This window comes from Mercenaria mercenaria, chromosome 3, assembly GCF_021730395.1.
Source record: "Mercenaria mercenaria strain notata chromosome 3, MADL_Memer_1, whole genome shotgun sequence".
NCBI lineage: Eukaryota > Metazoa > Mollusca > Bivalvia > Venerida > Veneridae > Mercenaria > Mercenaria mercenaria.
In genome coordinates, this window is record NC_069363.1 from 18,192,230 (window position 1) to 18,207,022 (window position 14,793).

The 14,793-nt window shown below is 36.0% G+C and overlaps 1 protein-coding gene across 1 annotated transcript in view; it reads right to left on the reverse strand.

Moving 5' to 3' along the window:
- Nucleotides 1–3,512: 3,512 nt before the first annotated feature.
- Nucleotides 3,513–14,793, reverse strand: part of LOC123525344 (serine/threonine-protein kinase ATR-like) — a 138,499-nt gene continuing 127,218 nt past the window's right edge. Inside the window, exons 62-66 of the mRNA XM_045304311.2 lie at nt 13,117–13,270; nt 12,152–12,217; nt 11,758–11,843; nt 8,201–8,303; nt 3,513–6,174 (exon numbers count right to left, since the gene is read on the reverse strand). Of these exons, the coding sequence (XP_045160246.2) occupies nt 6,001–6,174; nt 8,201–8,303; nt 11,758–11,843; nt 12,152–12,217; nt 13,117–13,270 (583 nt within the window). The 3' untranslated portion in view covers nt 3,513–6,000. The remainder of the gene's footprint in view (nt 6,175–8,200; nt 8,304–11,757; nt 11,844–12,151; nt 12,218–13,116; nt 13,271–14,793) is intronic.

Genomic DNA, 14,793 nt, shown 5'->3' on the forward strand with positions numbered 1-14,793 from the left:
AAGATAAATGTTGATTTTTGACCTTGACCTTTGCCATAAGGAGTCTGGTAAATTGCACACAGAACATTGTCTCATTATGGTCAACATTTGTGTCAGTGTCAAGTAATATTAAAAGCACTTCATTGGTGACAGAGTTATGGACCAGAAGAAAAAATCCTACTGACTTTTGACCTTGACCTTTGAGTTAGGGATAAGGGGTTGCGAATGACAAGTTGTCTCATTATGGAAAACATTTGTGCTAAGTAATATTAAAATCCCTTCATGGATGACAGAGTTATTGATCATACAGGAAAAAACTTATCGACATTTGACCTCCAAGTGTGACCTTGATCTTTGAGTCAGAGGTCTGGGTGTTGCGCATGACACATTGTCTTATCATGGGGTACTTTTGTGCCAAGTAATATTAAAATCCCTTTGATTGTCGAGTTACAGACTGGACAGGAAAAAAGCCCTTTTGACCTTCGACTTCCAAGTGTTACCTTGACCTTTCAGCTATGGGTCCGGGGTTTTGTGCCAGACATGTTGTCTGATCCAGGGGAATATTTGTGCCAACTGATATTTAAATTCTGTTTTGCATAGACAGGACAGGCAGAAACCCTATTGACCTTTGATCTCAAAGTGTGACCTTGACCTTTGAGCTAGGATTCTTGGTGTTATGCATGACATTTCATCTCATCATAAGGAACAATTATGCCAAGTGAAATTGTAATCTCTTGATGGGTGACAAGAGTTCTGGGCTGGACACGAAACAGACCCTGTTCATGCCATGTTAACATTTGACTGCCAAAAGTGATCTTGACCTTTGAGCTATGGGTCTAAAAGTTGTGCATGACACATCATCTTACTATGGGGTACATTTGTGCCAAGTAATACTAAAATTCATTTATGGATAAGATTGGACTAAAAATGTGGTCTCGAGTTTAAACAAGTATTTTCTTAGATATGACCTAGTGACCTAGTTTTTGACCCCAGATGACCCATTTCCGAACTTGACCTAGATTTTATCAAGGCAATCATTCTGACAAAATTTCATGAAGATCAATTGAAAAATACAGCCTCTATCGCATACACAAAGTTTTTCTTTGATTTGACCTAGTGACCTACTTTTTGACCCCAGATGACCCATATTCAAACTTGACCTAGATTTCATCAAGGCAATCATTCTGACCACATTCCATGAAGACCAATTGAAAAATACAGTCTCTATCGCATATAGGTTTTTCTTTGATTTGACCTAGTGACCTATTTTTTTTTCTTTTTTTTTACCTCAGATGACCCATATTCAAAATCCACCTAGGTTTCATCAAGGCAATCATTCTGACACAATTTCATGAAGATCAATTGAAAAATACAGCCTCTATTGCATACAAAAGGTTTTTCTTTGATTCCAGCTAGTGACCTAGTCTTTTATCTTAGATGGCCCATATTCAAACTTTGCCTAGATTTTATCAAGGCAATCATTCCGACCAAATTTCATGAAGATCAATTAAAAAATACAGCTTCTATCACATACACAAGGTTTTTCCTTGATTTGACCTAGTGACCTAGTTTTTGACCCAAGATGACCCATATTCGAACTCGACATAGGCTCCATCAAGTCAATCATTCTGACCAAATTTCATGAAAATCAATTGAAAAACACAGCCGCTATCGCATACACAAGGTTTTTCTTTGATTTGACCTACTGCTTTTGACCCCAGATGACCCATATTAAAATTTGACCTAGATTTCATCAAGGCAATCATTCTGACCAAATTTCATGAAGATCAATTGAAGAATACAGCCTCTATCGCATACATAAGGTTTTTCTTTGATTTGACATAGTTACCTACTTTTTGACCCCAGATGACCAATATTCAAACTCCACCTAGATTTTATCAAGGCAATCATTCTGACCAAATTTCAAGAAAATCAATTGAAAAATACAGCCTCTATCGCATACACAAGGTTTTTCTTTGATTTGACATAGTTACCTACTTTTTGACCCCAGATGACCAATATTCAAACTCCACCTAGATTTTATCAAGGCAATCATTCTGACCAAATTTCAAGAAAATCAATTGAAAAATACAGCCTCTATCGCATACACAAGATTTTTCTATAATTTGACCTAGTGACCTAGTTTCTGATCTCTGATGACCCATATTCAAACTTGACCTAGATTTCATCAAGACAATCATGCCAACCAAATTTCATGAAGATCAATTGAAAAATACAGCCTCTATCGTATACACAAGGTTTTTCTTTGATCTGACCTAGTGACCTAATTTTTGACCCCAGATGAACCATTTTCGAACTTGCCTAGATTTCATCAAGGTAATTATTCTGACAAAATTTCATGAGGATCGGTTGAAAAATACAGCCTCTATCGCATACACAAAATGTTTCTTTGATTTGATCTAGTGATCTAGTTTTTGACCCCAGATGACCCATATTCGAACCTGTCCTAGATTTCATCAAGGTAATCATTCTGACAAAAATTCACGAAGATCAATTGAAAAATACAGCCTCTATCGCATACACAAGGCTTTTCTTTGATTTGACCTAGTGACCTAGTTTTTGACCACATATGACCTATTTTCGAACTCAGCTTAGATTTTATCAAGGCAATCATTCTGACCATAATTCATGACGATCAATTGAAAAATACAGCCTCTATCGCATACACAAGCTTAATGTCGACAGATGACAGACAGACAACGGATGCCGGACATCGAGTGATCACAAAAACTCACCTAAAAAGCCCTGTTGACCTCCAATTGTGACCTTGACCTTTGAGCTAGGGGTCCGGGTTTTGTACATAACACATTGTCTCATCATGGGGAACAGTTGTGCCAAGAAATATTACGACAGAGTTATGGACCGGACATGAAATTGCGGACGGACAGAAAAGCGCAATCCTATAGCCCCCTGGCGATCATGTTTTTGAGGAATTAAAATAATTTGAACATGCTTGGTAGAGGGTCACACAAGGACCATCTGTGTGAAATCATTTTAAAATGAGACGAGCAGTTTCACGCAAGAAAAAAATTAGTTTCCACTAAATACATATAGGGAAAAGTGACCATGCCCTCTGACTGCTATTTTCTTTGACGAATCGAAATGATTTGAACAATCTTGGTAGATGATTACAGACCATTTGTGTGAACTACTTTAAAATCAGACCAGCGGTTTAGAAAGATTTTGTTAGATCTCTTTTATTAGCTCTGGTGGCCCATATGTGCAACCAAGCATAGCAGTCTGAACACCTCTGGAAGAAAGGAACATATTGGCTAAATTCCATCAACTTCCACTACATTATTTCAGAGATGTCCTTTGAAGAAGTGTGGATGAAGAGTCAGACACCCAGCCAGTGAGTGATCACAAAAGCTCAAAATGAGCACTATGTGCTTAGGTAAGCTAGAAATGGACAACTGGTACCAGAGTGAATGCACACAAAGGTTACTCTGAGCAATTTGTGCTCAGGTGAGCTCATAAAAACTTTTTTTATGATGGAACAAGAGAAGCATATATTTAATTCCCTTTTTATTGTCCCAAATATATTAACAAGGTATAAACAACAGAGTACATAACTTAGAACAGAGCTTTCATGGTAAAAAGTAACGTATTTCTCAAACTCATTTTAAAAGAACATATTACTTTCAAATTTTTAGCAGTTATACCAAGCTGAAACCAAGCGTAGTTGTGATGGTTATATATCAAAGCGTGTGCATAGCTTATCTATAGTTTCCACCAGTTACCCATATTGGCGACTCCTGCAGAAAAAATTCAATGCTCTAATGTCCAACATATAAACATTATATAGTGCCCAAAAACTGTCTTAATATATTCAGCCATCTTATATGAATGTTACCAACTGTACATACAGAAAGTGTACTAGCCAAAGATTTGGCTCCCATGAAATCCTTTCAAATGAACTGGATAAAACAGAAAATGAACTACTGTTTGATCTATCAACTCCTTAATAGGTTTTTCTTGAAAAGTTTTACCGGAGTAATTGCAAGATCCAGATTAAGTTTTAAATCATACTAAAGGTTTCCATGTGTGGTTGTAGGAAGTTTTTCGATTTTAAGGATGTCTTTAATAATGTCAATGCTATAGCCAACAAGAGCTGTCCGCAAGACAGTGCGCTCCACTATTCAAGGATTTGACAGTAAAATGAATATATGTCTGAATAAGAGACCTCTACTTCAAAAAGAAGATACACCAAGGGGCATAATTCCATCAAATACACAAATTTGAGTTATTAAGATTGTTACAACACATGCAGATGATGATGATAAAGATATATTTTGAGTTTCAAGTCATTATCTTATATAGTACCAAAGTTATGTCCAGAAAACGAAGTTTGTAAAAAATTTAAGTATAAAAGGTGCATAATTCGGTCAAAAATACAAATCAGAGTTATGGGGATTGTTACCACACATGCAGATGATAATGATAAAGGTACACTTTAAGTTTCTAGTCTTTATCATATATTGCATTAAAGTTATATCCAGAAAACGAAGATTGCAAAAAAGTTTAAGTACAAAAGGGGCATAATTCTGTCAAAAACACAATTAGTTATGGGGTATGTAGCCACACATACAGATGATTATAAACAAATACTTTAAATTTCAACTCATTATCTTTTAAAGTACCAAAGATATGTCTATAAATGAAGCTCTCGAAAAAATTTAACATGAAAATAATTCAAAGTATAACTTCTTTGTGACCTTGACCTTGGGTATAATGGGCCCAGCCCCTGCACATACTTTGCTTGTATGCTGGACAATGTTTATGTGAACTTACAGTATGATAAAAGTAACAAAGATATGACAGCAAAACAAAGGTTGCCGAAAAACTTTAACCTTAAAAATAACCCAAGTATAAGACCTTGGTGACCCTGACCTTGGGTATAATGGCCCCAGTCCCTACACATACTTTGTTTGTATGCTGGACAATGTTTATGTAAAGTTACAGTAAGATATAAGCAATAGTAACAAAGATATGACAGAAAAACAAAGGTTGCCGAAAAACTTTAACCTTAAAAATAACCTTAGTATAACAGCTTGGTGACCTTGAACTTGGGTATAATGGGCTCAGCCCCTACACATACTTTGTTTGTATACTGGACAATGTTTATGTGAAGTAACAGTAAGATATAAGCAATAGTAACAAAGATATGACAGAAAAACAAAGGTTGCCAAAAAACTTTAACCTTAAAAATAACCCAAGTATAACACCTTGGTGACCTTGACCTTGGGTATAATGGGCTCAGCCCCTATACATACTTTGTTTGTATACTGAACAATGTTTATGTGAAGTTACAGTAAGATAAAAGCAATTATAGTAACAAAGATATGACAGAAAAACAAAGGTTGCCAAAAAACTTTAACCAAGAAGGGTCACGCCGACGCCGGGGCGAGTAGTATAGCCCCGCTATTCTCCGAATAGTGGAGCTAAAAATGTATTTACTTTCTGCCAATGAAAATAAAAATCTTCAAACTTTTTTTTACACATTATTTCTATTTTTTTTTTTCTAATTTAAGATATCCTGAACATTTAACAGCTGTCCATCAAACATAGTTGAAACTTTATGGTCCAAAATGGGTGAAATGGCAAAAAAACCCTCTCAAAATTTTTATTGACAATAAATTTAAAACCAATAAATAGCCAAGATATTTTGAAATTTAAGGGAAGTTCCTTACACCACCGCTGGAGTTTGTTTTATAATGACTATAATATTAACTGTATTGTTTTATATACGAAGAGAAATCAAGGACAGAAAAGGTGGACCAAACAGTAGGTTTCCAACTAACAACATGAGTTTACAAGACCTACACAATGCATCTTCAGCTAAGCAAATTCAGTATGCTGACAAAATCTTGGCTTGGTACATATCAATATGCTTCTACAATGTCTTGATTAACAAAGAAAGATCCAATAAAATGATGTTGCAAATTATCATCATCATAACTAAAACAATGTCAGTGATGGGCAAATGTATGCAAATTGACACTACATATAGGCAGCCCATCCAATGTACATCTGACACAGATTGTTCTCATCTGTTGCTTCACGAATCAAATGATTCACGTGTCCTTCGACAGACAGAGCCAGGCCACTACGTTTGGTCCCTTTGTTTAGAATTCCTTGCAGCCTCTGCTCAATATTCTGTACATGAACACGCCCCTGTAACAGTAGCGAAAGGAAATATAGAAGGACTTAACAAGAGCTATCACTAAAGGTGATGAATGTACCCCCCCGCATGCACTGACACAGTACATTGCAATTTGACGCACACAAGATTGCATAATTATGTGGACTGTATGTATATAGACTGTATGTATACAGTATAGTAACAAAAAACAAATTCCCATAACTATGTAGAATATTCATCTAAAAGAATGTAACATGACCATGCACAACTAGGGTTGGTACTGATCACTTATGTGAAGTTTCATTAAATTGTGTGTAAGGGTTTGGTAGATTAGGCACGCACAAGATTGCATATGCAGACTGTATGTACATAGTATGTTAACAAGAAACAAAGTCCCATAACTCTGCAATTTTTGTCGCTGAAAAACCTAACATGCCCCATGCACAACTACTGTTGTTACTGATCACTTGTGTGAAGTATCATTAAACTGTGTCAAGAGGATGAGGAGAGATGGTGCGCACAAGATTGTGTCTATGTATAAAGTATAGTAACAAAAAAACAAAGTCCCATAACTCTGCAATTTTTTTTTCTGAAAGAACCTAACATGCCCCATGCACAACTACTGTTGTTACTGATCACTTGTGTGAAGTTTCCTAAAATTGTGTCAAGGGGATGAGGAGAGATGGTGCGCACAAGATTTTGTCTATGTATATAGTATAGTAACAAAAAAACAAAGTCCCATAACTCTGCAATTTTTTTTTCTAAAAGAACCTGACATGCCCCATGCACAACTACTGTTGGTACTGATCACTTGTGTGAAGTTTCATTAAATTGTGTCAAGGGGATGAGGAGAGATGGTGCGCACAAGACTGTGTCTATGTATATATTATAGTAACAAAAAAACAAAGTCCAATAACTCTGCAAATTTTTTTTCTAAATGAACTTAACATGCCCCATGCACAACTACTGTTGGTACTGATCACTTGTGTGAAGTTTCATTAAATTCTGTCAAGGGGATAAGGAGAGATGGTGCGCACAAGATTGCGTCTACGGATAGACGGACAGACAGACAGACAGACAGACAGACAACCTGAAACCAGTATACCCCCCCTTTAAAATTTGTTGTTGGGGGGTACAATTACCTTCTGTTCAAAATCAAGACATGAAAAACAGAAAAACATATTGCTTCTTTTACCTATTCATATACCATGAAATCATTTAATAATTGTGATTGTTTTCATAGCTTAAATTCCAACAAAAAGTAAAATTTCCAATCATTTTATGGCAAAAACTTTAAATTCACTTACGCATATCCCCACGAAAATAACAGTTTTTGCCCAAAACATGAGATAACAGGATTTCAGAGTATGAAGTAACATGTTTAAAACTAAAGTCACATCACTACATGTATCAGTGCTTAATTTTGACTTTTGTACCGAAAGAGAAAACAAGGAATCGGTAAAACCGAATGATGCTCCCCAATGCAAGTACTTGTCCGAATATGGGGAATAGTGTATTAGAAAAAAAAGGCCTCTATCATTTTGTGAAGTTTCAATGAAATGCCATTAAAACTTTTAAAGTAATGCTCCAGATAAGCCTTATTTTGTATAATAAAGGGAGATAATTAAAAAAACTAGGTAAGGTAGAGTTATGGTTCTTTGACACTGCACTTCATGCCAATGGCCTCTATCATTTTGTGAGGTTTCAATGAAATGCCATCAACACTTTTCAAGAAATGCTCCGGACAAGCATTATTTTGTATAATAAAGGGAGACAATACAAAAAACTAGGTAAGGCAGAGTTATGATTCTTTGACATGGCACTTTGTCTCAATGGCTTCTATGATTATGTGAAGTTTCAATCAAATGCCATTAATACTTTTTAAGTTATACTCCGTACAAAAGTGTGAAGGATGGACAGACGGACGGACAAAGCGGCAACGATATGCTTGCCCTTTGGGGAGCATAAAAAATGCATACAACATGTCTGGCCATTATTAACCTTTTAAACCCCCCCCCCCCCCCCCAAAACACAATTTTTTTCATTTTCAGAGTATACCTGTTCATTTGTAATTTCACCCGATTCTGTAGGATTGTGTCTGTGTCCTCGTGAGGGTTTGCTCCATTCTACCAGAGGATCATATACAAATGGCTTCAACACACTGTTAAACAATAAAATTGCATTTTAAATATCATTCTAAAATTGTACCACCAATTTCTGATCAAAGATTTTGAAAGTTTTCACTATACACACGAGGAAAATGGTCCATGCTCTCTGGCAGCCATGTTTTCTGACACATTAGAATAATATGAATAATCTTGGCAGAGGGTTTTTTTTTTTTTTTTCAAAATGGATAATTTGGATAAGGGCAGACAAATGATTAAAGGAAATAACTGAATGTTTTCCTGATTGTCTTCAATCTATGTAACGTGTTTCATGAAAACGTTTTTTGTAAGTTTGAAGTTACCTAAGATTAAATTTTTTTTTAATGTTGCAATAGCAACAGAAACAAGAGGACCATGATGGTCCTGAATCGCTCACCTCTTCCCACATGACCCAGTTTTGAGTATGACGTCGTTTTTTCTATTATTTGACATAGTGACCTAGTTTTTGAGCTCATGTGACCCAGTTTTAAAGTTGACCTAGATATTATCAAGATAAAAATTCTGACCAATTTTCATGAAGATCCATTAAAAAATATGGTCTCTAGAGAGGTCACAAGGTTTTTCTATTATTTGACCTATTAACCTAGTTTTCGAAGGTACGTGACCCTGTTTTGAACTTTACCTAGATATCATCAAGGTGAACATTCTCACTAATTTTCATGAAGATCACATGAAAAATATGGCCTCTAGAGAGGTCACAAGGTTTTTCTATTTTTATACCTACTGGCCTAGTTTTTGATCGCACGTAACCCAGTTTCGAAACTGACCTAGATATCATCAAGGTGAACATTCTGACCAATTTTCATGAAGATCCATTGAAAAATATGGCCTCTAGAGAGGTCAAAAGATTTTAATAATTTTAGACCTACTGACCTAGTTTTTGATCGCAGTTGACCCAGTTTCAAACTTGACCTAGATATCATCAAGCCGAACACTCAGACCAACTTTCATACAGATCCCATGAAAAGTATGGCCTCTAGAGAGGTCACAAGGTTTTTTTTATTATTTGACCTACTGACCTAGTTTTTTTAAGGCACGTGACCCAGTTTCAAACTTGACCTAGCTGTCATCAAGGTGAACATTCTGACCAATTTTTATGAGATCCATTCACAAATATGGCCTCTAGAGAGGTCACAAGGTTTTTCTATTTTTAGACCTACTGACCTAGTTTTTGACCGCACATGACCCTGTTTCGAATCTGACCTAGATATCATCAAGATGAACATTCAGACCAATTTTCATACAGATCCCATGAAAAATATGGCCTTTAGAGAGGTCACAAGGTTTTTCTATTATTTGACCTACTGACCTAGTTTTTGATGGCATGTGACCCACTTTTGAATTTGACCTAGATATCATCAAGATGAACATTCAGACCAACTTTCATACAGATCCCATGAAAAATATGGCCTCTAGAGAGGTCACAAGGTTTTTCTATTATTTGACCTACTGACCTAGTTTTTGAAGGCACGTGACCCACTTTCAAACTTGACCTAGATATCATCAAGGTGAACATTCTGACCAATTTTCATGAAGATCTCATGAAATATTTGGCCTCTAGAGAGGTCACAAGGTTTTTCTATTTTTAGACCTACTGACCTAGTTTTTGACCGCAAGTGACCCAGTTCGAACTTGACCTAGATATCATCAAGATGAAAATTCAGACCAACTTTCATACAGATCCCATGAAAAATATGGCCTCTAGAGAGGTCACAAGTTTTTTCTATTATTTGACCTACTGACCTAGTTTTTGATGGCACGTGACCCAGTTTCGAACTTGACCTAGATATCATCAAGGTGAACGTTCTGACCAATTTTCATGAAGATCTTGTGAAATATATGGCCTCTAGAGAGGTCACAAGGTTTTTCTATTTTTAGACCTACTGACCTAGTTTTTGATGGCACGTGACCCAGTTTCGAACTTGACCTAGATATCATCAAGGTGAACATTCTGACCAATTTTCATGAAGATCTTGTGAAATATATGGCCTCTAGAGAGGTCACAAGGTTTTTCTATTTTTAGACCTACTGACCTAGTTTTTGATGGCACGTGACCCAGTTTCGAACTTGACCTAGATATCATCAAGATAAACATTCTGACCAACTTTCATAAAAATCCCATGAAAAATGTGACCTCTAGAGTGGTCACAAGCAAAAGTTTACGGACGCACGGACGCACGCACGCACGGACTGACGGACGACGGACACCGCGCGATCACAAAAGCTCACCTTGTCACTTTGTGACAGGTGAGCTAAAAAGGACATGCATATTCTCCACATTGCCAACTAACAAAGACCAAAGTTTCATTGACAAATATCTTGTATATGTAAAGTTATCAGAGGATCCCACCTTGCGTGATGGAAGGAAGGCAAACATAAGACCAAGTAGCGAAGTAATAGGACTGTTCAAAACAATAGGTTTGACATTTTCTTGATCGTACCCCTTTTCCTGGTAGGCTACACTTCGGAGTTTCATCCCACTTCCTTTCTAAATCTTATATAGGTTACATTCTACCAATTCAATTCCTTATTTATTTCATATTAATAACAAAACATTCAGACCTCATTTTCAGCACTTTAGAGCATTTCAATGATATGAAAACCATACATGGTCATTTAGTATAACATGTCTTCTTATCAAAAATAGAAAAATATTGACATGTTATGTTGAATATAAGAAAAATAATCTGTTCTGAGAAACATCACCCTCTAAAAATGCCCCCATGAAAACAGTCGTTTAGCAGTTACGCGTAGGTAGACATTTTTTGCAAAGAATAAAACTTATTCCAAGAAATTTACAATGAAAATGGTCTAGATCTATCCTCAATACTATAAGCAATACACATAAGCCAAAAATTTAACTGTCACCTCCTCATGTCACTCATTATACCAGATTTCATCCATAGCATGCAACTACATTTTGGACTACTTCACATGTAACACTGAGTAGTCACTTCCAGTTTGGTGTAATCCGTCCTACAATGAAGTCTGTTTGGGCACTTTAGGGATTATAAAATGCCAAAACAGACGAACATAATTTATCTAAAGCTTTTTTACCTTTTTGAAAGTGAATATTATTTGTTTAAAATTATTGGTCATAGGGTGACTTTCAAACTTTTGATGGTTGAAGATGACTCCAGGTCCCCCTCTGTGCATAATTACAGCATGGTCAGGCACGTGAGTAGAACTACCGACCTTCCGTAAGCCAGCTGGATGTCTTCCTCACATGAAGATTTCTACCCTGCAGCAAGACTCCAACCCACATTGTGAAGGCAAGTCATTCTAAGTCAGCAACCTTACCCACAAAAACTTGTCTGTTGCTTCCGCCATGAAACTGAGGTCATGGGTGTAACCTATGGCTTAGAAATAGGCATGAGTATTTCAAGTTCTGTTAGGGTTTATCAATAATATGGAAAAGATGTATCAAAGGCCTCTCTGTAATGCACTTACCTCATCAATGGTTCAGATTCTTTCCTCATTACTCTCAGTGTCACTTCACAAGCACGCCGAAATATTCCTTCAAGTTTCAAAGGTCCCTGTAAGTATACAATTTCTAAATGTAACTCAGTTATGTACTAGCATCTCTTTCTGGCATTACCTACAAAGAAATACCAGTTTTGAAGTAAAAAGTATATTTCTGGAGTTAGTTCTTCGCTTTATCTATTTCTTAAAGAAATACCAGCTAATTTCTAAAATATCGATACTTTTGTGTGAATACTTAAATTCATGCTATTTAAGTTACATATACGATACCAACAGAATAAACGTTTCAACCATTTCTCCCAATATTTTTTTGTTCTTTTGCATACTAGAGTCTGGATAATGAGTGAAATGCATCACTTACCATTGCATGTACCAGATTGTGTGTCAACCTGAAGGGAACTTTTTCTGGCCATTCAAAGGACTCTCCCTGGAGTATGATCAATCAGATACAATGAGATCAGTAATTCATTGTAAATAGTACTCTAATATAATAAATCATGATAACTGTAAGATGTCACTTCAACCTACATTGGAATGTTGAATTTTATATCTGATTTATGTAAATCCTTAAGTTATGCAGAGAATAATTCATTCTTCATCCTGTTTAAAACTAATAAAATCATACTTCAGCTTCAATATTTCTGAATCTGCCACACAGAAACAAGCAGATCCATCACTTTATACTAGAGATAAAACTGCAATATTTGTATAATTCACTATATATTTTGCAATGAAAGAAAAAACCCAAACATATCTATTTTTGCATAAGTAACTTTGGTGCAATAAGCATATACATGGATATGTAGGAAGTCCCAATCAATTTATACCTGTAGATCTAGTACTAATCTAGTACTAATATTACAAAACTAGATAATTTTTGATGTGTTCAAAGTACACAAGTGCCCCCACTTACAGTCATTGTATGGGAATATATTTCTTGTTGAGAATGCAAGGCTAATTAAACTTTCAATTTATAATTTTTCAATTCTATTCACAGCAGGTTTTTGTTGTTGTTGGGTTTAATGTCGCACCAACAAAATTATAGGTCATATGGCAACTTTCCAGCTTTGATGGTAGAGGAAGACCCCAGGTGCCCCTCTGTGCATTACTTCATCACGAGTAGGCACCTGGGTAGAACCACCGACTTCTGTAAGCCAGCTGGATGGCTTTCTCACATGAAGAATTCAACGCTCAGAGTGAGGCTCGAACCCACATCGGTAGGGGGCAAGTGATTTGAAGTCAGCGACCTTAACCACTTGGCCACGGAGGCCCCTACAGCAGGTTTCACAATTACATTTATTTGGTCTATGAAGCTCCAATATTTACCCTGTTAAAGAGACAGTTAAGATCCACATGTATGCAATCACCAGATGTGGAGTCAAACAGAATATTCTCCCCATGTCTGTCACCTAAACCTAGGATATATCCCACCATTGACATCACAGCCACTGTCTTACAGTACGCAAGTCTTGCATTGTACCTAAACAATTACATACGTAACAGTGTTATGCAGATATAATGGTATAATGGTTTTGCAGTTATATAATTAACATGTTAAAGTTGGCCTGTATATATGGAAAATTTCAGGAAGTTTATATGCATGGCAGTCGATCACGTACAATGATTGGCACAGTTCATACTGAAACTGTTACTTGTCTCCTAAATCTATTTCAAGGGTAAATTTTTAATTACCTTTAGAGAACAACAGTATTCAGGGCTTTCCCTGACACATAAATTTTGTGAGTTTTAGTAAACTATATTCCCAGATGACCCATATAATAATTCTAATTGCGTCACTGATGATGCAAATGAGTTCATGACCAAATTTTCGGCGATGCAAATTTTCGTACCTAGTCTAGTAAAATAAGCACTCGTTCGCGCATCAGTACAAATTAGTAACGTGGACTGCGACCAAAGTTATAATTAAGGGATACACTTGACTATCTGTATACTTTGTAAACCAATCTACACTAAGTAATCAGGTAGATTTGGTCGGAAGTACAACACAAGTTGACAATAATGTAAAACCGTTCAACAACAAGAGCTGTCAGTGGACAGCCAGCTTGACTATTCTCAGTGCTTGATAGTATAATATAAGCTATGAGTAAAACTTTAACATTACACATACATGTGATAAGTTCAGAATCTCAAAACTGGAGGTTTGCCATTTTTCAGCTGGAGCTGGGGTCTCAAAACTGGAGGTTTTTTATCGACATAAATTAAGCGCGCGGACACAAAACTTCCAGTCAAAATCCAACATTTTAGGCCACAAAATAACGCGTAAGTCTACACCAGTAGAAACAATCGATCCTCATAACTCTTGATTTGAATTTTTTTTGAGTTATGCCACTTTTTAACTTACATTTTTTAGTTAAAGCTTTATGTAATGTCCAATATCTCTGTTACATTCAAAGATATTGACTATTATGCCCCTTTTACTGGCAAAGCGTTAACTGCCCCTTTTACTGGCAAAGCTTTAATTCATAGTCAATCACTGAGAAAAGTCGAGCATGCTGTTTTACAGAAGTTAAACAGATTAAATTTGTTGAAACAAAGTCTCAATTTAGGTCTGGAATGGTGGTGAACATGCATTAACATTATTCTTCTCGAGGACTGAAAAAAAAAACGAAGCTCTAAATTGGTCTGAACACAACCCATAAATTACGGTATGTAAATTCCTTACCCCACCCACTTTCGTATGAAAATACTGATAATGATTTTGACATGAAAAACAGAAAACAGAAATCAACATGTATTTACCCTTACCAAAATAATGTAGACTGAAGTTATCAAATAAATGAGTATGTGTTTTCATCCAATTTTCAATGAAATAAGTCCGATTTTATTAGCAAATTAATTTGGTAAACATTGGAAGAAAATGGCGTAACTGCAAAAGGGGAAATAACATTCATGTTCTAAAAATAGTACTGGGTTGGTTTTTCCAACAATTATTTATGTGATTTTATTTTCTTTGAATAATCAAAAATTCATTTCAGTTGGGAA